At 38.1% G+C, this 24,075-nt stretch overlaps 2 protein-coding genes across 3 annotated transcripts in view; both read right to left on the bottom strand.

Moving 5' to 3' along the window:
* Positions 1-24,075, bottom strand: part of LOC114240496 (proton-coupled amino acid transporter 1) — a 51,426-nt gene that overhangs the window by 12,332 nt on the left and 15,019 nt on the right. Inside the window, exon 2 of one of the 2 annotated variants that reach the window (XM_028171063.2) lies at positions 8,374-8,446. The exons of the other annotated variant lie outside the window; for it this stretch is intronic. Within the exon in view, the coding sequence (XP_028026864.2) occupies positions 8,374-8,444 (71 nt within the window). The 5' untranslated portion in view covers positions 8,445-8,446. The remainder of the gene's footprint in view (positions 1-8,373; positions 8,447-24,075) is intronic. 2 annotated transcript variants of the gene reach the window in all.
* LOC114240497 (uncharacterized) lies at positions 1,645-6,295 on the bottom strand. Its single transcript, XM_089731905.1, has 2 exons — positions 4,290-6,295; positions 1,645-4,036 (listed from the first exon to the last, which is right to left on the bottom strand). The coding sequence occupies exons 1-2, from the start codon at positions 4,290-4,292 to the stop codon at positions 3,563-3,565; spliced, it is 477 nt and encodes a 158-aa protein (XP_089588031.1). The 5' UTR covers positions 4,293-6,295; the 3' UTR covers positions 1,645-3,562.

The raw sequence follows: 24,075 nt of genomic DNA on the forward strand, positions 1-24,075 counted from the left end.
TAGCGTTGCGTAATTTTTGGGCGCAACAACTAGATTTATGTCAATGATTACGAATATTTCATAACAACAAAGATTAAAAGTAACTAATGTTTGCTCAGTGATAGAAATTCGACCATATTCATTCTAGATTTAGATTCGATTTCTCATTGCTTACTTTTCGACACTTAAAAAATTGACCGTTTCGATAAAGACTAGTAAAGAAAAGATAAAGAAAATAAATCGACAAACAAAGGAGAAAATAGTTCTAACCTGTTTTGTCTTTGCCTTTATTTGTAATATTTAGCCGTAGGCATTGATTTTGCGGACCCCTGCTGTGAACGTTAGCTATGATGACTATTCATCATCAACTGAGACAAACTAAGACAAGAAACTACCGTCTTACATATAAAGTGTCCATTCACAAACCACCGATCTCTTGAATAAAAAGTTTGCCTCGCTGGCACACAAGCGACCAAGTTCACAATAATAGGTATATGAATGAACAAGAAACTGCACTAAGCATATAAAAACCGCCAATCAAGATTCGATAAGCTATTACATAAGGTACCTATATGTGCGATGATAAATTGAAGGCAATAGGGTGGTATGAAATAAAGTGTGACTTGAACAAGTTCAGTAGTATGCAAAATTCATTTTTAGTAGGTACACTAGAGCGGAGCTGGACCATTCAATCATACCCGATCCTGTGAACCGAATGGTAAACAGTCGACGTCCCTAAGCACATCATTACGGATCCTCCCGAACCATTAACGACGCTCATAGGTACCACAAGCACCGGTCACCGTCCTCGTCGAACTGTCGCTTGTGACGAAGGGCTCGACGAGTGAATTAACCCATAGACACAGCCCACTGAGTTTCTCGCCGAATCTTCTCAGTAGGTCGCGTTTCCGAACCGGTGGTAGAAGCAGTGCTCTTGCTATGGCCCGGGTTTAGCAACACTCCCGGTTTGAGCCCCGTGAGCTCACCTACATGTCAAGGAGAAGCTGAAATAGCCTCTCAAGGCTATCAGCATAGGTAGGAAAACCAAAGATCATTCAAGCAAAACGCGCCTGTATTGTTGTAAGCGTCGGCGTGCGTCTTCAAATTATCACTGAATGGCATTGTTGGAGCCATCGACGAGTTCTAGACGTTAAATTTCGAAAGCTAAATGAAAATGATTACTACGAATTCCCAACATAATTTTGGGATTATTCAGAATAAACACGAACGATATCCGATTTATAAATAAGGTATGAGATTCGGATACGTTTTATGATTGGGACATTTACCTCCTTTGCAATACCTACTGTTTTGATATAACACAATAAAATTTTTACTAAGTAAGAAAGTATCTTAATTCTTTGCCGCCTGCGTTAATGAACATTAATTATGAAATAACTAAATTAAATTTATGCGAAAAAATTCGTCAGTTGAATCTAGCCATGCAACCAGTGACGTAATGTGTTACATACGCAGCATTGCATTATAAATTATTGTAAATTTAAATTTGAACGCAACAACATATTTCGAATTGAACAGAGTATTTCAAAATGAAGGCCAACCTTTGGTAGCATTAAATACGGAAAACAATTTCCTATATCCAATTTTTAGAATTGATTTCAAATAAAAATAGGATTTCTGGACGTGCAGTCTTGTATGTATTTACAAATTAAATACCTTCGCCGTGGTGCGTCTATGAAAAAAGCTCGGATAAGTTAATTAAAATGTGGAGTAAACTCATAAAGGGTTATAGACTCACATTAGAAGTAGCGTATATTCTGTAAAAAAATTAAATAAAAGACATAATTTTTTAATATGTGTAATACTGATATTTTAAAACATATTTAATCAACATCTGATTTCGATGAACCGTAACTAAAGCTTAATTGAGACCTTGAACTCTAAAAGAAACCAAAACTCATTTAGCGACCAACTTTTTTAAAATCACATAATACAACACATATGTACATATATCTGCGAACCACTGACTGAATCAAATTCCATAGAAAAAATGTCGGGTGAAATAGCGCTTCAGTTTTTGCTGTAACTATCTTGATGAAGTCGTAAGCAACTTGAAAAAACTAAACAAAACTATTAACTTGCTGTCTTTCGTGCCTCCATATTACACCTTGCAGATTGCACTATTGAATGTTGGAAACATATTATTATTCCGGTTAAAGCCCTAGTTAACCTACAGTTACTCAAGTCAATTATACCATCAAATTTTTTCAATTCGTATGACATAGACCTGAGACGAGTAATGAGGGCACACTTCTTTTAAGATGTAATAATACGTTTCGTGTTTATTAAAGTATTAGCTTTTCCTCAGCTAAGCCACCTGAAGCCCGTAGCACCCCGTACCCCAGTGAAAATCGTGCAACTCACTTTTTTGATAAGTTATTGAATGTGCATAGTTATTCTTATCTTATTGTTCCAATCCAGCATAATTCTTTCTTTGCTGGAACTACATATTTTTCGTACAGTATATTTTGGTGGTAGACTTGTTTTAAAACTAAGTAAATATATTATCAACTTCGAGTCGGTTGTTTCACTTAAATTTTTTGCATCATAGTTATATCGTCAGCCGTGTTGATTTCAATTGAAGTTACTCAAGCGAGTTTGTATTTTTTTACTAAATGTGGTTTAGATCCGAGTCAGATCGTTCAAGCAAAACGTGTTCGTATTGTTGTAAACGTCTACTTGCCTCCTTGAAATCATCAACTGACAGACGTCCGTTGCTGAGCATAGACCTTTCGCGAGGCTCTCCACAACGACTGGCCCTGTGCTGCCTGCATTGAACATATCCTCGCGACCTTCAATAGGTCGACGGGCCACTTTATGGCTGGTCTACCCACGCTGCGTCTTCCAGTGCGCGGTCACTCTTCAATAACTTTTTGCTCGGCGGCGGTCTTTGCTTCGAGCAATGCGCCCTGCCCAATTCGATCTCGCAATCCTCTAGGCTATGTTAGTTATCGGTCTGGCCCTTTGTAATACAAGATACAATTTGCGTTAAAATGTCGTACCTATAGATAACGATGATGGTACGAACGCACTCCTACGCTGACAAATGAACTCATAAATACAACTAACACATATACCATTAACAATATTAATGTTTCTCTAACACTGTGCCATCTGATCAACCGCAAACTCTCCATCTTCTCTGTACATAACTATCAGAACTGAGTAGGTACACGGTGTTAAGATTTAAATTCGATTTACTATTTCTTAGTTAAACGCATACAAAACATGAACCGGTTTTTTTTAATTATGAAAACCATCATAACTCGTACATTAATTTATAAATTAATAATGAAGAATTCGCGTGTTGATGTGCGTGTCAGTTTCTATTACAACAATATTATTATTATTTTGCAATGCTAAAAACATTGTGGACGACCCCGTTTGAGACCCTTTCAAGTTTAAAATCGGTTCACCAATATCTTACTCACAATTCAATTTAATATAACGTTATCACATGGTCGGACAGACTAAAGATTTCTCATAATCATGAGTAATCAAAATTAAACAGTATAAAACACACCACTTTCATGTTCAAATTCATGCAACACTAAAAACACTTTCAAAATAGCTTCGTGAATGGTCTGAAGAACTTGTTGATCTGCCGTTGCGTTTTGTAGGGATGTGACAAATATCCAGAAAGTAATGATCCGACTCCAGACACAGCTCCGTTGAATGGTCCGACTGGTTGAACGAAGGGCTGGTGGAAACCTGGCGCGTAGCCCTGGTAACCTTGATATCCCTGGTGACCGTGATGACCATGATGTCCGTGATGCCCATGATGACCATGATGGCCCTGATTTCCATAGCCCGGAGCTCCTCCTCCACATCCGAAAATATAATTCATCACCGGAGCGTACACGTAAGTGTTTCCGAAAGACCTTCCATAGCCTCCGCAAGGGCCCATGTTTTGGTGCTTTTTCCTGTGTAATTTTCTTCCGAGATCTTCGTTGTCGTCATCGTTCAGGTCTCTGCTGTCCTCACCTGACGCCAAAAGGTAAAAGAATTGGCATAACAACAGGATCATTGTTGTCTTCTGAAATTTTCATCACGATCGTGTAAGTACAAAATAATCGATTACAAAAAATCATGCTAACGGAACTTTAACTAACTAATGAACCAATTTTAAATTACAATAAAACAAACTGTACTAAAGTAAAACGACCGGTGTTGGACATAACATTACAGACCACAAAGCCTCCTCACAGCTGGAGGTCTGCATACGAGATTTATTGTCAAACAATATCAAATTAATTAAAATAATTCGCCTTAGCAAATTATGTACTTACCATCTTTTTTTCTTTTGGGCCCCCGAGCCAACTGTCGAGTTAAATGGTTAAACGTCGAATGATCTACGCCCTATTCGGTGGGATCCGATGTTGAAAAGTGAAAGTATGTTACTGAATCGCGAACAACAATAACTATAACGCAACTTCTTACGAATAAGTATGGTAATTCTAGCCGATCGGGGGACGTATTCGGTAATCCGGTTGTGGGCCACGGGGGCCATGACACTACAGGCGATAATTTACACCGTACTATAATATTTTGTATTATCCAGCTAGTTTTTACGCTGGGGGAACAGCCGTTACATATAATTACATTAAATACAATTTATACTTCACAGCAAGCGGTGTTCCCGCTGTTATGTCAAAAAGCGCATGTAACTATGTTCCCTTTTTTTAATCAGGTGTTCAACGATGTCCAGTGCTGCATTTTGTAAAGATGTACGAAGGCAATATCATGTTGTGCTTTGGAAAATACAACAATCATAGCAACTTAATCTTTCAAAAAGATCACAAAGCGTCCGTTTGATTTCATCGATTTATTTATCAGCCCACAGATATCCACCGCTGGACTGCCTCCCCCAAGCCTAGCCACAACGACCGGTCCTGCGCTGCCGACGTCCAGCGGATTCCCGCAACCTTCAACAGGTTGTTGGTCCACATTGTGGGAGGCCTACCCACGCTACGTCTTCCAGTACGTGGTCGCCGCTCGAGATTTCTCGGCCTCAGCAACAATCTGTTTACGCGCAACGTGTCCTCTGCCCACAGCTACGTCAACCTCGCAATTCTTTGGACTATGTCAGTCACCATGGTTTGCCTACGGATATCCTCGAAACTCCGAGCATATGCCTCTCCATTGGTCTTCGGATGACCTTGAGTCTTCTGATAAGGCCCATTATGAGCGATCAAATCTCAGTGCCATATCCCATCAATGACCACACACATTGGTCAAAGACTTTCGTCTTGAAATACTAGTATTTGTGATGAGAACATGGTAGATAGCTTTCCGAACTCGCACCATCCGTATTATTTCAAGATAAAAAAATAAAGTTGTACTTCTTGAAAATCATTAAGTAACAGTCTTCTTTAAAACCGCGTAACGCAACATCTTAATCAATCAGTACAGAAAACAAACAACATCTCGTTTTACCACAAGGCAGTTTAGCAATCCGTATCATTTTACATAATGCAAATAAGCATCCTTAAATATACGTCACGCTATATACTCGTAAAAGCAGCGTCATTCACAAAATTCATGAAATAATAGTTCTGATGGGGATTAATGATTCACTAATTCTTTAGCTGCGAACATTAACGTGTATACAAATATCCATGATTGATTGCAATGTTCTCATGTTCGTTAGCGATGCTGGCTAGAGTGTGAAGAATCATTGTAGTACATATCAAATGAATTTATAGCATTAAGTGCCATCAAAACACAGCTTACAAATTTATCTGAATGTATATATTTAGTTTTTCTTTCCTAGATAAATATGCAGCTTTCGGTTGTGGAATTTTACAGTCATGTAAATTATCCTTATCTTAGTGAAACCAGCGTTATTATTATATAATTACTTTGAGCAGGCTATGTTGTATGTCGGAGCATGAAGAAAAGTATTTATTTGTTTTGGTCGGATAAAAAACATAACAGGAATTGTAAATCTATAACTGGTGCCATTCACGGGCTCTGGAGAGCCACACAAGGATGACGTCTAGTCTGTCACTTCACGTGAATTTTGACATTTCAACGACCGAATAACAAGTATCAGGATTACGACACGAGCCATCCTGGCCGATAGAATGATGCTCCCGATGTACACGTATCGACCGGCGTGATTATCGCCTAGGCAGCTATTTTTCTACGTACCAGCTTAATACGTGTTCTCGAATGACCTCCGCAATAGAAGAATAATATCCAAGACAAATGACAAAGAAGGAATTATTGGTAGGGTAGGCATTCGGCTCCTCAGTGCAGAATAAGGGGGGAACGGCGCGGGCGAGAAGCTGCCGCTCACAGTCCCCGTAGGGGCTGTCGAGTAGTGGGTGCGGGGGCGCCCGGCACTCGACTGTCGATTCGGTGGTGAAGCGGTGCAAGGTGGAGTTCGCGACATAACCCGGTCCGTTACCCTCCTCGACCGGGTATCCGTAAATGGATTCCAACCATGGATTGGTCTAACCAACCAGCCTAGTTCTGCTGCAAAACAGTCGGGCGTTCTAGTTTAAAGAGTAGTACAGCTGTTATACAATAAAATTTGCAACAACAAACCATTGAGGCATCGACCTTATGTCTAAAATTCAGGTAGGTAGCCTTCACGTTGTTATATCTATGAATTCCGATAACCACTTAACACCAGGTGTCCCGTGAGCACGTTCTCCCATCTAGTACAATATAAAGTCGCCCTACCACTTGTTGGTACACAGAGCGCCTTATCTTTTACACCAAGGTCACTGACATTACAGTATAGAAGTTTACTTTATGCATATCACCAATAATTCACTGTTAATGATGTTGCTATTAGTGAGTCACGTGCACCTACAGCCGACACTGTTCATCTAGGGTCAGTGATATAAAAAAAATATAAAAAATAATTTAGCAATACTCCTGGAAAATCCGTTTCGTATAACGAATTGACGATTGCACAACTCGTAAAATGTGTGTTATATAACCTTCAGTACTGTCACTATTTGTACATTACCAACTGCGACTGTACGAAGCACGTAAATATTATCACTGTCTATTAATCGTAAGGCTCGGAGTTGTTTATTATTTAAGCTGCCTTGTCAATAGGATTATGATGGCTTTTTGGCGGAGAGGAAAATGCCGTTCGAAATAATTTATATATTTTTTTTTTTGTGTAATACAGACTGTTGTGCTAATGATCCACCAGGTTTTATGTGATCAAATAACACCATATACGTATATTTACTAATGCTTCTTAGAAAGAGTATATACGTAATAGTAATGAGAGGAAAACTAACAAAAGGAATGTGAGGCGGTAGGCCATTCTGTCATTTAAAAACGATGATCTCAAGATAGCAAAAAACCTCATGACTAAGGTACTATTGTATTCAATGCCCAATGAAAAATAAAGGAATTCAAATCAAACCGAACAACTTAATCAGTACATTTTCATCTACTCCTTCTTCCTCCTTTCCTCAATATCAAATAAGGTATAATAATTTTTCTTAGCTTCTTATCGAAAGATACATCTTATGTTTTCAATATCGTGTGCCTCCACACACGACGTGCCACAAATCGGTTACTTTACGCGTTACATTTATTAATTGTTTTAGAACAACCCTTCTTCTAGAGCTAGATCAAGGATAACATTAGTTACGCAGGCGGCTACTGCAAACTGATCGTGATTATAATACTTAGCATCTGTGGTTTTTTTAATAAATACAGAAATCCTAAATTTTCAATACCATAAAAGCGTTGCAAAACATATTGAATAATAAATAATCGGCACATGATAAAAAAACTAAAGTCATACATATTCTATTTCAAAAATTGAATTCGCAAAGCAAATTAGAAATTTTCAAGTCATTGCACTTGCTCGACTATTACTGCATTTTTTTTTTCATTTTATCGCACGTTCAAATAAAACTTCATAGTACATAATAAAAAAAGTTACAAAATTAAGAAAGAGAAATAAATATGTACATACAGACAAAAAATAATACAGTTTATGTAAATGAAATATATTTCTTTACAAAGCAATACCATATTTAAATTAGTTATTGAAATTATTATTCTCTGCAAATAAAGGAAAATAATTTATTATTTGGAAATACAGGTTTTAGGATATATCAATGAAATGGGAGATTAAAATGCAAATGAAAACTTGACCTTCGACCTCTGCCTGCTTCAACTGTTCGCATCAATAAATACAAATACAAAATGTCTATCTACCTAATTTTTAATTTCATGAAACACTCATTAATATTCAATCCTGCTACTGTTTTATATCCTGTACTTTTAATCGAAAGGAATCTTTGCTAAGTAGTTGATTTTATAAGTGCAGTATGTACGATAAGACATGAAGCTTTCCTTTTTTTTTATTTTTTTTTTATTATATTTATTTACCTTCCATTTTGACTGAGGCTGACAGCGCTGCCGCTGATGTGGCTAATGGCGATCTTTTCTTTGACCGTCATTTCTGAAAGAAAAAAACGGGTTGGGTTTTATTAAAGGACATATTTTCGTGTTGACCAGTAAATTTATAATTTTAGATTGGAATAACGTTTTTTTTTTGTCAGGAGCAAATCGCCGGACTTCCGCCCTCCACTGGGGATGGCGGGCGGGGCATGTCGAAGTCAAACTGATTGAAACCTCCTTTCACTTAAAACCCCACGTCTGAACCTCGCATGAGACAGAACTCATGAAAAGGCAAAGGGGGAAAGTCAAGTGCTTATAACTATATACACCCAGAATTAGGTAAATAATATAAACTTTATTTACAAAATTAATCTGTCACACTGATCACAGGCGGACACAAATTAGATACGACTGTCGTTTTTAGTTTTACTTCCTGTGCTGTTTATCCAACACGTGGATCATAAATACAACAATGAAATAGAATGAAACCATTGTGTTTCATTCATATAATTGTGATGTTTAATGCAATTGTGATGCATATTACTGCTTTGCACCGGGCGGGCACAGAATCTGGGCCCTCACAAGGTCGGCGACGCTTCAGCAATCATACTGAGGTCACTTACGGATAAATAAATTACAAAATAAATAAAACCGTAAAACTACGACATTTATACCGCAGGTATCACGTATGAGAATTGCTTTTCCTTTAGTAAGGACTCTATAAAAATGAAATCGAAAAATCTTATAACTTTTTTTTGCATGGTTGAATGGACGAACTCACAGCCCACCAGGTGTTAAGTGGTTGCTGGGGCCCACAGACATCTACAACGTAAATGCCGTCACCCACCTTGAGATATAAGTTCTAAGGTCTCAGTATAGTTACAGCGGTTGCCCCACCTTTCAAACCGAAACGCATTACTGCTTCAATGCAGAAATAATAATAAATTATATTTTGCGGGTTTGATTTTTACTACACGATGTTATTCCTTCAGCGTGGAAGTCAATCGTGAACATTTGTTAAGTACGTATTTCATTAGAAAAATAGGTACCCTCCTGCGGGATCCCAACACCATTGCATCGCTCGATACGAATGCACCGGACGTCTTATCCTTTAGGCCACGACGACATCTAAATCGGTGCGTGTGTGGGAACACCCAAACTGGTAAGCCGATATTGAAAAAAATCGGTATGGAAATAGTTCACACACTGAGAAAGAATAGAGGCAAACTTTCATCTTCGAAACTTTGCTCACGCGGCATAATAAGATGCAGCTGCGAGCGAAAATCTAGTTTATAATAAACAAAAGGTCTACAAATACCAAGAAAATCAGTGTTTCTGTTGGAAAATATCGTATCTGATGATATTTAAAGACTCGTCTCCGTTTACTCATACATTAATCTAATCTCTCTCTCTCGTCAGTCTAATGATTCGTGACCTTGGCTACTGTACTAGGTGATTCTAGTCGGGTTTCTGCATTAATTTGTCAAAGATATTTGGTATTCATGGTATCCAGAGGTGGGTTCGCCTATGGAGCTGGGTGCGAGCGCAACGCGGTTAAGGGACGTCAACCTCGGCACTCTCAATCAATCTGTTAAATTTGTACCTATTACATTTCGACCGCGCGCTGACTAGAGGGCGCTAGATGGGCTAAGATACGCCTTTATTATTATTATTTCTATCAAGGAGCTCTTTCCTGGTTTTTTTTTCACTCACAGATATACTGACCTCGACAAGGACTCAGACTACTTAATTAACCCCTCTACCAAGGAGGCATTCCAAGTATTTAAGCAGAGTCTGGCCTAGTGAGCGTCAGCCAACTGAGTTTCTCGCCGGATCTTCTCAGTGGGTCGCGTTTCCGATCCGATGGTAAATTCTGCGAAGCACTGCTCTTGCTAGAGCCAGTGTTAGTAACACTCCCGGATTAAGCCCCTTGAGCTCACCTACACGTCAAGGAGAAACTGAAATAGCCTCTCAAGGCTATCAGCATACCCACAAAACATAGACACAACCCACTGAATGTCTCGCCGGATCTTCTCAGTGGCTCACGATTCCGATCCGGTGGTAGATTCTGCGAAGCACTGCTCTTGTTAAGGCTAGTGTTAGAAATTATCTCAGGCTGAGTCCCTTGAGCTCGCCTACCAAACTGGTGAGCTTGGAACAGCTCCTCAAGGCTCACGAAGTGATGAGATAGGAAAAAGAAATAGCTTTAGTGAGTGGCAAAACACCTGACATTAGCTCTTAAATGATAACAGTCCAAAATTTTAGACGTAACTAAAACTAACTTTACAGCTTTAATCACGAGTTAGCTTATTGACATACACGTGAATCTGAGCCGCCGTCCGTGACCACGATCATTTCAAAGTATTCGAAACGTCGAAAATAATTTAATGACAACAAAAAACGTGAAATTACCTTTAAAATCATTTTAGTTATGTAGACAGTTAATCCCATTCAAAAGCAACCACGGGTACATATGTTACATACCTACATATTTTCGGATCCTCCTGATCCACTAACGGTGCTTTTAGGTACCTCAAGCACCGGTCATCGTTCACATCGAACCCGTCGCTTGCGACGAAGGGCTCCACGAGTAAATTAACCCACAGACACAACCTACTGAGTTTCTCGCCGGATCTTCTCAGTGGGTCGCGTTTCCGATCCGGTAGTAGATTCTGCGAAGCACGGCTCTTGCTAGGGTTCGTGTTAGCAACGTCATCAGGTTTGAGCCCCGTGAGCTCACCTACAAGCTCGGCGAATCTAGAATAACCCCTCGAGGTTACTAGAATAGGTAGGATAAAAAAAAACCTACATATACTCGATAAATTAAAAAAAAACCTTCCAAGTGATTGGTTAGTGCCTTTCAAAACAAGTTATTTGGTATTGCCCAATCATCTCTTCGATAGCTGAGCTGATCGATTGGCTGAACACAGTTCCAGCTCAACGCATTATTAATCTTAAAGTAAAAAAAGTAACGAGAAATCCGATTTTTCTTAGCCATTAACGAATGTACATGTAGCACTATAAAACGTATATCCATTAGTCTGCTTCAAATCTATACTAATATATAAGTCTACAGTGGTTTTTACGGATGTTCCGTTATAACTACTGAACCGTGCATCCGATTGACTTGAAACTTTGTATCCACGTAGAAAATACATGTACTTAATGGATAGGCTAATATCTATATGAGTGTTGGACTCCCTACACCAGTTGCGGGGGCGTTAATGATGAGAATCTTTGTGGGGGTGAGAAATAATAATGTTAATTTTAAATTCCCAGCGAAGCGGACAGCTAGTCAATTCATATAGTCAGAGAAGGATTTTTTACCACGAAGCATTACCGCATATAGGTTTGAAAGTTGGGACAGCATGTATATTTTATTAGGTGAAGTGTTAAGAACTACCCAAAGTCAAGGCCCCTGTGGTAACCAGTTACCGTTTTACACAAACACTGCGAGAATATGACTTAAGATCGATTGCGTCCACGTTGTAGTGTATATGGACAATGATAATAACACTTAATATCATATGGATGGTGAACCAGTATAGCCATTTACGGAACTAAAAGCTTACTGAAATCGAGGTCATCATTCGCGGGATGTCAAAATCACTCTATTTAGAGCGTTTTGTACGTCCTTCTATACGTGCAGCCTGTGGGTGCTCTATAGTCAAAAGCAGTACAGCGCCTTACGCGTCCAATACAACAATGCGTTCAGGGTGTTGTTGGGGCTGCCTCTGTTCTGTGGCGCGTCGGGAATGTTCGCCGAGGCACGAGTCGACTGTATCTTTACGACCATGCGAAAAAGGTGCACATCCCTGATTGGCCGGGTCCGGGTCAGCCCTAACAGCATCCTGAAGGCATTAACAGACCGTTATGACTGTCGGTACTTGAACCATTGTACCATGGTTCACTTGCGGACTAAACAATAATAATAATAAAAATAATGGTTGGTTCGAAGTAGGTATCAGTGGAATGGAATATTTGAAATGTATTCCACTGATAACTACTTTTAATAAATATATTTTTTTTATTTGATTGGCTTTGTTAATTTTAAGTATGTTTCAATGATACTATGTACACATATGGACTTATTGTTGTCTGAAATAAAATAAATCATTCATTCATACAATCCTCAAACGGTTTATTTTTATTTGATCAATTTCATTATTTTTGTGATATGATGTGATGATGTGATGACGCAACTATGTGCTCTACGTCACGGTTGACGAACGAATTTTAAATTAGGAACTAAGTAATTTTTTTTTAATTAACAAATTAATTAAAAGAGCGAATCATCAAAATATGTCGTGATTTTGTAGGAATAGTTTAATCTTTTGAATCGTGTTTGATGTTCACTGAAAAGATAAAACAAAGCAAATAGCAAACACATTAAATCATATTTAAACATTTTAATTGCATAGGTTCGTTCATAGCGAAATATATGGATGGTGTTTTTATTCAGAGAATATTTCACATCAACACAAATTGAAACTCACGATTTCAATATCAAATAATTTATATTAGCTTTAATGTTCTATGAATACGATCTAGTTTCGCTTGATTACAGACTAAAACAATAGTGTGGGGCGAACTTAGAAAATAAATAAATTGTTATATTTTAAATTACATTTCAGTACTTAAAGAAATTTAAGTTAAACTCAAGCAGATATCAGGCAGGCAGTTGGTCTTCAAGCTCATGCCGAACCCCCATGCAGCATAATAAGCGGACATGCTGCGCCGACTCAGAATAATGTGGTTTTTTTATAGCTTAGATGGGTGGACGAGCTCACAGCCCACCTGGTGTTACGTGGTTACATCTACAACGTAAATGCGCCACCCACCTTGAGATATAAGTTCTAAGATCTCAGTATAATTACAATGGCTGCCCCACCCTTCAAACCGAAACGCGTTACTGCTTCACGGCAGAAATGGGCAGAGTGGTGGTACCTCCTCCACCCGCGTGGACTCACAAGAGGTCCTACAACCAATAACTCTGCTGAAGGAGAAAGTGATTACGTCATGATGTTCAGCATTAATACAGCGACCGTAGATAGCTGGGACAACATATTGGATGAACATTTTGGAGTCACATCTCAAGTGAAGTATCTTCCGGCCCTGTCAATCCTACCATACCACAATATAATATAATTGAAGCGAAGCTCAAGGCTTAAGGATAAGAAACCGCAGAACAATCCAGAAGAAAGTAATTAAAGATGGCCGCGATACTCAGCATTCAGGATTATCGACGGAAGGAAGGAGGAGGAAGGAAAGCTACAAATAGCCTTTCATAATGACTAGTTCAACTACTTATTTACAAATGCGTATTCGATTGTATTATTTATCGATCCGACTGAGAATAATTCATAAGGCCATTCATATCAGCCAGGATTGCCGGGGAACTCACGTCCCACCTGGTGGAACATAGTTACCGTAGTACATCACAACACGCATGCTCCCAACCACTATGAGATATGAGGTCGAAGCCTCAAGCGCACTGTACAGCTGCTACCCCGCCCCGCTTTGCAGTAGAAATAGGCAAGATGATGATACCCACCACCATATGTAGGTAAATGCCGGATGGCAATAATGAAAGCTGGTAGAAAACTCAGAGAACATTTTTCCGATACCCACGGAAAGAGAGGGGATGCTGTTACACTAGCCAAATTTTAATCAATTTTTAATTTGAAAACATAGGATAGAACTACCTCTACTATAGATTAATATAAATTTCGCCTCTGTCATATGACGTCATGGCCATTATGTTCACACAAGTATATTCTTAGCAGAAAGTAAGAGTGTAAACTCAAAGAATCAATGTTCCATATTGTTCAAGAACTTGTTTTGATTCATGCGTGCTTCGCACATTATGATAATTAATCGCACATTGTAAATATTGAATTTGTCATGGAAAAAAAAAATGTAAATTATACTAGAATACACAATGACACAATTTGTTCACACGAATGAAAGATTTTTAATCTAAATTCTTTATTACCTCAACAAAAGATCGTTTTCGCTAACGATGGATACTCATATGCCTTTAATTGCTTTACAAAAAAAAAGTTTTTCTTTTACCCAAAGATAATTCATATTGGGTGTGTTTTCTACCGACCCCCTTACTACAAAAATATATGTCTCATAATTGTATCACGTCAAGTTTTTGATATAACCACATTCACCAGAATTCACCTAAGTAAGCTACCCTGTTAGCCATGTCTGATTTTATAGATTGTTTTTATTGCGTATAAGTGTTATTCCAACATTTTTATTTGCTTTAAAATATCGTCAAGGCAGTGTAAATTAAACCCAAATAACTTTTGCTATGTTTGTGGTCAAATTATTTTGTCAAAAAAGAAGAGACCACTCAATGAATCACGTAAAACGAGCCTAGCTCCATTATTTTCAAATCGGTAACAAACCTTGATAAAAAATGGGTTCCTGGTGTAGTGTGCGAAAATTGCAGAAGTATATTATTGAACTGGGCTACAGGAAAAAGAAAACATTTACGATTCGGCATCCCAATGAAATGGAGAGAACCAACAAATCATACTACTGACCGTTACTTCTGCCTAACTGAAACTACAGGTTTTAACAACAAAAACCGAAAGCACATACAATTTCCTGATGTTGCACCAGTCACAAAACCTGTGCTACATTCTGAAAAAGTTCCTAATCCATCATTACCAAGCTTACAGCTATTACATCAAACTGGAATTAATGAAAAACTTTGTCAAAGCACTTGACAAAGATGGACGAGCATTAAAGGATTTAAAAACCATTTTACCTAGTTTATTTGATGCAAAACTCAAAAAAGGAATCTTTGTGGGTCCCCAAATAAGAAAAATATTAAAGGATGAAAATTTTGATGGTAACTTATCCAATGTCGAAAAAGATGCTTGGTATTCATTTAAAGCATTAGTGAAAAATTTCTTAGGAAACAATAAATCTGAATAGGAAACAATTAAGCAGATATTATTTCCAATTTACTGAGAAATTACCATAGAACGGGAGTGAATATTTAAAAATTCATTTTTTACATTATCATCTGGACTTTTTTCCTGAGAACCTGGGAAGCTTGAGTGATGAGCATGGCGACCGTTTTCACAAGGATTTGAAGTTTTTCGAGGAAAGATACCAAGGATTTTGGGATAAAAATATGCTAGCAAATTACTGTTAGTCTATAATAAGGGAAACTGATATGAATCAGTATAAAAGAAGAAGTAACACGACCCATTTTTTATTTGTTTTTGACATAAATGTATGAAAATGATAAAAAATAAATATAATCAATATTTACAAAATTGGACGTCCTAATTTTTTTCCAGTTTCAGTTTTTAAGTAAGGGTTTATAACTCTACCGATACATATCAGTTTCATCTGTGGGTAAAAAACCTTGTAAAGTAGTGATTATTATAAAGGTTTACAAAGGTTACAAACATTATAAAGATATTTCGAGTTATTCTTGGTTCATTCTTTATGTCTGTATGTATGTACAAGGATATTATTGGGTTATTTAATCTAACTATTTCACCGACGACACTTACAGTATTCTATAGACATAATCGTAATAGTGCTAATTTCACTGTCCGTCACGACGCAAATAATTATTATAATTATGAAAATAGCTATGACACACATGTATATACGTAATGTGAGGATTGTGATTTTATTTTTTTATTGTGTTAGATGTATAGATGAACTCACGGCCCATCTGGTGATAAATGGTTACCGCAACCAATAGACAACAACTGCTACTGTTCTCCGGCAGAAGATAGGCAAAGTGGTGATACCAACCCGTGTTTTTTTTTATTGCTTAGATGGGTGGAAGAGCTCACAGCCCAACCTGGTGCTATGTGGTTACTGGAGCCCATAGACATCTACAACGTAAATGCGCCGCCCATCTTGAGATATAAGTTCTAAGATCTCAATATAGTTACAACGGCTACCCCACCCTTCAGACCGAAACGCATTACTGCGTCACGGCAGAAATAGGTGGAACCCGTGCGGACTCACAAGAGGTCCTACTACCAGTAATTACGCAATATATTATTTTTGCGGGTTTGATTTTTATTACACGATGTTATTCCTTCACCGTAGAAGCCAATCGTGGACATTTGTTAAGTACGTATTTCATTAGAAAAATTGGTACCGGACATCTTATCCTTTAGGCCACGACTACTTCAGTTTGAATAAATGCCATAACGGCTGCTCAAGTCGTTAGATCGGAACGTACTACTGCTTCCCGGTAGTAGAAGATAACATTTTTATGCGAATAAAACACAATATGTTTTACCACTAATATATTATAATATTACCAAAGCAATATCCAACCGTTGTATAATTGTAAATACTAATGTATTTCTTATTGTTTAGTTTATTACGCATAACTGTTTTGTTTCTCGTTGATGGAGGACGATATAGCATTAAGTACCTCCAGCGAACACTAAACTTACATTGATTATTAGTGTTAAATGGTTTTCTAAGAACATAATCTACCAAATAGCATATATTTTATCTACATGCTCAATAATCGGTTTGTTTAAAACCAAACAAAACGTTAGTAAATCATTTCGAATGAAGTCATAATGCGGGAAGTGAACAATTTTATAAAACTCGCAAACGACAACATCAGAATGAGAATATAATGAGGTGTGTGACATCAGAACGGAATCTACTCATTTTGTTCGTTTTAGGAGAAATACCGAAGGACCTAGTGGACATCCGCGATGTTAGTACCGACCGCGCAGACAACTTTACATTTTAATTTAATAAAGAACTGGGAACGAATCACGTACGGTCATACGGCGCCAAATTAGAATTCCCTGTGTTATCGGTATCAGAGACTGACATACATACTTATATACGTTTAAATATGTACCTACATATATACCTTCTTTTGACTGGCGGTAGGACCTCTTATGAGTCCGCACGTCCGCGAGTGTTACGGAATGGTTAATTTCTTTGATATAAAATAAATCGTCAAAATATTTATCAATGCATGTATCTAATAGGAGTATAAATATATTGTGGCATTTAATTTTTTATTACATTAGATGTATAGACACGAGCTCACTGTCCATCTAGTTTTAAGTGGTCGAGACATGAATTCTAAGTCTCAGTTTTTTCAGTAAATTGGCTTCCCCACTTTTCAAGCCGAAACGCATTCCTGCTGCACGGCAAACATAGGCAGGTTGGTGGTACCGACCTGTGCGGGCTCACAAGACTCCGTACTATCAGTAATTGAGCAAATTATATTTTGATTTCTATTACAAGATTCCTTCACCGTGGAAGTAGCTCGTGAACATTAAAATTTGTTAAGTACGAATTTATTTCATCAGAAAAATTTGTACCGGCCGGCGGGATTCGAACATCGGCACAATTGTATCGCTTGATACGAATGCACCGAGCGTCTTATCCCGCAGGCCACGACGACTTCATTTGTTAGTTAGAAATGTAGTCAAATTTTAAATACATAAATATATGCTAACTTTACGGAATTATTTTACATTAAAATCGATAATATCAACTCAAAACCTTTCCAAGCCAGTTGAGTCAACTTAATATTGCGATATAAAATTAAAACATTTGGCATACACATTAAATTTGAATAATCTTTGATTGCCTGCTTATGCACGTACTGGAATAACACCTATCTGTTTTGATCAACAAACAATCATAAAATGTTCTGATTTCAAGGGCAAGCTAATCCTTATTCTAGTGCTGGGTCTTTGAACTGATGTTGCAAAGAGAGCGGTGACATTCACGGGTAAATGTCAATAGACTGTCAAACTTTGACTCTTGCGTTTGACATTCACATAACTTGATATGATGTTTCGTTTTTTAAGGTTTAAGCGCGTAGCGGGCATTTTCCAACGAACATTCGGACTAAATTAGCTATGCGTAACGCCCTTCTGTTTTTCCTGACATAAATAGAGCATAGAATGTGTTTATTAATACTCTCAAATAGGCTTCCTCTTGACTATAACTTTTTGGGGCTCACATGAATCACCACCACCGCCTTTGGAGATCAGAACATACAAATCTGAATCTCCCTCACGACCCACAGTTATACCTACTATATTCAACGAACGTAGGAATTCTTCAGACCGGAAGCATTATAATAATTCTTTTGCAGAAGAAAAGGGTTAAAGCAAACTGTACATGTTCATAAATATACGAACTATCGATTGAAAGGCGGCACATTCCTGACTAAAGATACATTATTTTATAAAACTATATCTGAATATTTCATATTGTTTGTTGAAAAGTGCGAAATCGCTAACGTAACACGATACATATCTTTTACTTTATCTAGGGCACACTTGACACAAAAGTAAAACAGTGTGATAGAAATCTCTATCTCTAAGTCACATGTAGTTACAATTTGGACAGTCGCAAGTTCATATTAGCTTGTCTGTCATGAATTACATTTCTTCTAATATAAAGATTAAAAATAGTTCACTAATGTAGTCGTGATAAAACAATAAACATGATAAACAAGATCACTTTGTCAGTACACAATATTTGTCTGTAAATTAACACCTAATTTGTATGAAATTTTCGTGTCATTGTAATTCAATGTGTTTGATTTAAAGTACTTTAAACTTTTGTTTATGACACATTTGATTAACATTGTATCAAGTCTTGTAAAGTCTATGTACTTATATCTTTACCCAATTACCACTATCATATTTGTTCGTTATATGGAACGATCTCAGTACACACATTACATTGCTAATTCGGTAGTTCAGAACAACAAAGCATTTCGCATTTCAACATAAACGAGCCTTCACAGTTTAAGATCTTTTCAAAATAACTTTTTTACAATGTGCATTGATTGTAAGGTGTAGACAAAAAGTACCGAATTAAAACAGTAAATAACCAAAGCATGCTTCAGTGGTCATAATTATAATGAACAAAAGAAAAGCTGCTATTAAAGAACTTGACTGACGTTGCTATTGGCTGACTTTTTTTTTTATATTACGAACCAACAGTCTTTTGTAGTTTTTAGAGATCCAACGCCAGCCAATCAGGGAATCCTCAGATATAGCATAAAACTGGGCGAGCTCTAACAACACATTTTCAACAGACACAATCCATTTTAGTTCCCATTTTATAAACAGCTTCAAAACTTATTTTGAAATCCATAGCACCATTAGTCTTATGAGTACACCTTAACTAGCAGACCACATTTCAAAATGTTGTTGATTTATTTGACGCAGAATGCCAAAGGCCAGTCGTCTTTCTGGCTCAACTCTCCACAGGCAACATAACATACCAAGGGCTGACAAAATTAAAAAAGAAATTAATGAGATAGTGACAGAAAATGGAATCGTATAACTGTACTGGTTAATCGCCACACTACCATCAAGTTATATTATTTGTACTGTTTTATTATTTATACCTACTAACAAAAACGTTTTTATTTTATTTTTTTCATAGTTTACCTCTACGACTCGTTAAAACCTGACAAAATAAAAATAAAAACACAAAACTGTTTTAGCATAACATTTTCTGTGTACATCTTAAATACATAACAGATGAGTCCCACAAATACCTAAATTTTAGCAAAATGATGTCAAAACACACATTTACGCACCTATTATTTATTTATGAGATTAACGAGGACATAGCTATGTTAATATTTTTATTAGATTAATATTTTTGCAGATACATCCGGATGTGAAACAGTAAATAAATATATAACACATATGAGCTTAGGCATAGGTAAGCAATCAAGCGGGTGCCGAAAAAGGCTCCCAAAACGTTATAAATGCAACTCAATATTTATTTGAATGATTCCGTCGGCCGAGTTGGAAATACCAACGTAAATCCGACCCTATGAATCAGAACGTGTGATTGCTTTGCGATAGAAACTACCACTGCTACTTACTAATCAAAATTAACAAATGTGTTTTGGCCACGTTAAAAGACCAACAAGCCATTCTCAGTAAAATCAATTCCCATTGCATTAATAATAAAATTATTCCCAGATTACTGGTGGCGGAACTTAGTAGAATCCCGTACAGGTACCATTTCTGCCGGGAGGCAGTATTCCGTTCGAGTTTGAAGAGTGTGGCAGCCGTTGTATTATAGAACTTAGACTTCAAAGTCATGTCTCAAGGTGGATGACGGTATTTACGTTGTGGATGTCTATAATACCTACTTAACATCAGATGAGCCGTAAGAGCGTTCATTCGTCTAGGATATTAAAAAAAAACAATGAAAAATTTTTTTATTTTAAATCGATGACTTAATGACATCTTTATATGTATCGATCACAGGACACGTGATTGTTTATATTGAGAGCCAAAATAAATAAGATTCTCACATATTTTAGAAATAAAATTATCAAATATAAAGCTGCCTAGTGCCAACGTCTGCTATTTATTTCTATCCAAAAGTGTGCCGTTTGGAATTTCAATAATACCATTCTCATGGATCCATTAGTATCTCTGGAACTATGGAGGAACTTAGGTTCTCTCTGTGTACCGTATGTTCCGCGAAGAGTGCTCTAAGGAATTAACTGATATGAATCCATCGTCCTATTTTACCATCACCACCTACCGAACCACCTACCACCATTTACCACCTACCATCGGACAGTCTTGACCAGTTCTTCCGCTGTAGATTTCGTGCGAGTTTTAAAAGGACTGACTGACTGAAACCGTCACTCAGTAAATCGTCATCATCTACCTATCTATACTAATATATAAATCTACAGTGGTTTTTACGGATGTTCCGTTATAACTACTGAACCATGCATCCGATTGACTTGAAACTTGGTATCCATGTAGAATTCAGTAGAATTCAATTTCTTTATTTTCTCGATGACAGTTCTAATTTGATAGTTGTAGTATTGTGACCAAATAAGTAATGATAACGATCGCATATATTTATTATGTTTTGGACAAAGACAAATACAACAAAAAACATTCAAATATATATTGGCATATACAATTACAGTGGACTGTATATTTATCTGTTTAGAAGGTAATAAAAAATTAAAACATTATAATTACTGGTGGTAGGACCACTTGTGAGTCTCATCATACGAGACTACTTGTCGAACCGTTCGTTCCGATATCGAGTCGAGGGAACGCGTTCCCGGCCCCGGCACGTCACAGCCGGAGTCCCGCAAGGCTCCGCCCTCTCCCCGTTACTATTAGGTTGTATATCAATGATATACCCCGGTCTCCGGAGACCCATCTGGCGCTCTTCGCCGATGACACCGCCATCTACTACTCGTGTAGGAAGAAGGCGTTGCTTCATCGACGACTTCAGACCGCAGCTACCACCATGGGACAGTGGTTCCGGAAGTGGCGCATCGACATCAACCCCACGAAAAGCACAGCGGTGCTCTTCAAAAGGGGTCGCCCTCCGAACACCACGCTGAGCATCCCCCTCCCGACTAGGCGCGTCAACACCTCCGCCCCCGCCATTCGCCCAATCACGATGTTCGACCAGCCCATACCGTGGGCCCCGAAGGTCAAATATTTAGGCGTCACCCTCGACAGTAGGATGACATTCCGCCCCCACATCAAGACGGTACGCGACCGTGCCGCCTTCATTCTAGGACGTCTCTACCCGATGATATGTAGGCGAAGTAAAATGTCCCTTAGAAATAAGGTGACACTCTACAAAACTTGCATACGCCCCGTCATGACCTATGCAAGTGTAGCGTTCACTCACGCGGCCCGCACTCACTTAAAATCATTCCAAATTATTCAATCCCGTTTTTGCAGGATAGCCGTCGGAGCCCCGTGGTTCGTCAGAAACGTCGACCTCCATGACGACCTGGACTTAGAGTCCATCAGTAAGTATCTACAGTCGGCGTCGATGCGCCACTTCGATAAAGCGGCACGACACGAGAACCCTCTCATCGTGGCCGCCGGTAACTACATTCCCGATCCTGCGGAGAGAATGGAAAGCAGTCGACGTCGCCCAAAACACGTCATCTCGGATCCACCCGATCCACTAACGGTGCTTCTAGGTACTTCAAGCACCGGTCACCGTTCTCGTCGAACCCGTCGCTTGCGACGAAGGGCTCGACGAGTAAATTAACTCTCAGACACAGCCCACTGAGTTTCTCGCCGGATCTTCTCGGTGGGTCGCGTTTCCGATCCGGTGGTAGATTCTGCGAAGCACGGCTCTTGCTAGGGTTCGTGTTAGCAATGTCATCAGGTTTGAGCCCCGTGAGCTCACCTACAAAAGTTAGGGTTACGCTGAAATAGCCTCTCAAGGCTCTCAGCTTAGGTAGGAAAAAAAAAAAAAAAAAAACTTGTGTGTCCGCGCGGATAGGTACCACCGCCCTGCCTATTTCTGCCGTGAAGCAGTAATGCGTTTCGGTTTGAAGGGTGGGGCAGCCGTTGTAACTATACTGAGACTTTAGAACTTGTATCTCAAGGTGGGTGGCGCGTCTACGTTGTGGATGTCTATGGGCTCCAGTAACCACTTAACACCAGGTGGGCTGTAAGCTCGTCCACCCATCTAAGTAATAAAAAATAAATAATAAAAATTAAATAAAAAAAAACTGACTTTTCGGTACCTACTTATATTACGTCGGCCTTCTATGATAACAATAAACGTATAGACATCGCTAACCGGAATTAATGACAAAAACTCGCATCGAGTGCCCTTCACTTCTTACACTTTTTTTTATTATTGCTTAAATGGGTCGACGAGCTCACAGCCCACCTGGTGTTAAGTGGTTACTGGAGCCCATAGACATCTACAACGTAAATGTGCCACTCACCTAGAGATATAAGTTCTAAGGTCTCAGTATAATTACAACGGCTGCCCCACCCTTCAAGCTGAAACGCATTACTGAAACACATTTCACGGCGTAGGAATAGGCGGGCTGGTGGTACCTAACCCGGGCAGACTCACATGAGGTCCTACCACCAGCAATTACGCAAATTATAATTCTGCGGGTTTTGATTTATATTACACGATGTCATTCCTTCACTGTGGAAATCAATCGTAAACATTTGCTAAGTACGTATTTCAACTCAAAAATTCTTCTCAGGTCCTCTGCCAAGAACTATACAAGAACAGTGACCTATCATCTGAAGGAATAAGGCCTGTTGTAAATTAGGGTCTCCAGGATGCTCACTCTTCATAGGTCGTGCAATTAGAATCTTTAAATGTACAATTATGAGCCGTATACTAATCATACCTGAACATACATAGCATATTTAAAGAAACAATAATGTTTTAATTCTATTTATATATATTTCATTTTATATTATTTTATTTCGAAATTATTGTTCTTCGTTACACGTGTCTTCTATATATAAGATAAGTAAATGTCTCTTTGTGTTGCCTTAGCCGTGCGATTAAAAAAAGAATATGCCATAAATTATTCTTTAATTGAATTAATGTAAATAATAGACCTTCATATACGTATGCAAATGAATTCATTCAAGGAACTAACCAAAACTTACTGAGTGCTCATCTAGCCAATCTTGATTAAAAAAAAATCTGAAATGCGAGCGTTCATTTAATGTCGTATAATGTAATGAGCATAAATGATATCAAAAACATCCTTTAAAAGAACAATAATGTGAAGAGAGATTGATTTCATTAAAATAAATTGGTCGAGTTCTCGTGAGTGACATTCGCAAGTGCAGCATCAATGGATAAAGGATGTTTTATGTATCATCACGAATGATTCACAATGCGGGCCCG

Source organism: Bombyx mandarina, chromosome 01 (assembly GCF_030267445.1).
Source record: "Bombyx mandarina strain Sakado chromosome 01, ASM3026744v2".
Taxonomy (NCBI): domain Eukaryota; kingdom Metazoa; phylum Arthropoda; class Insecta; order Lepidoptera; family Bombycidae; genus Bombyx; species Bombyx mandarina.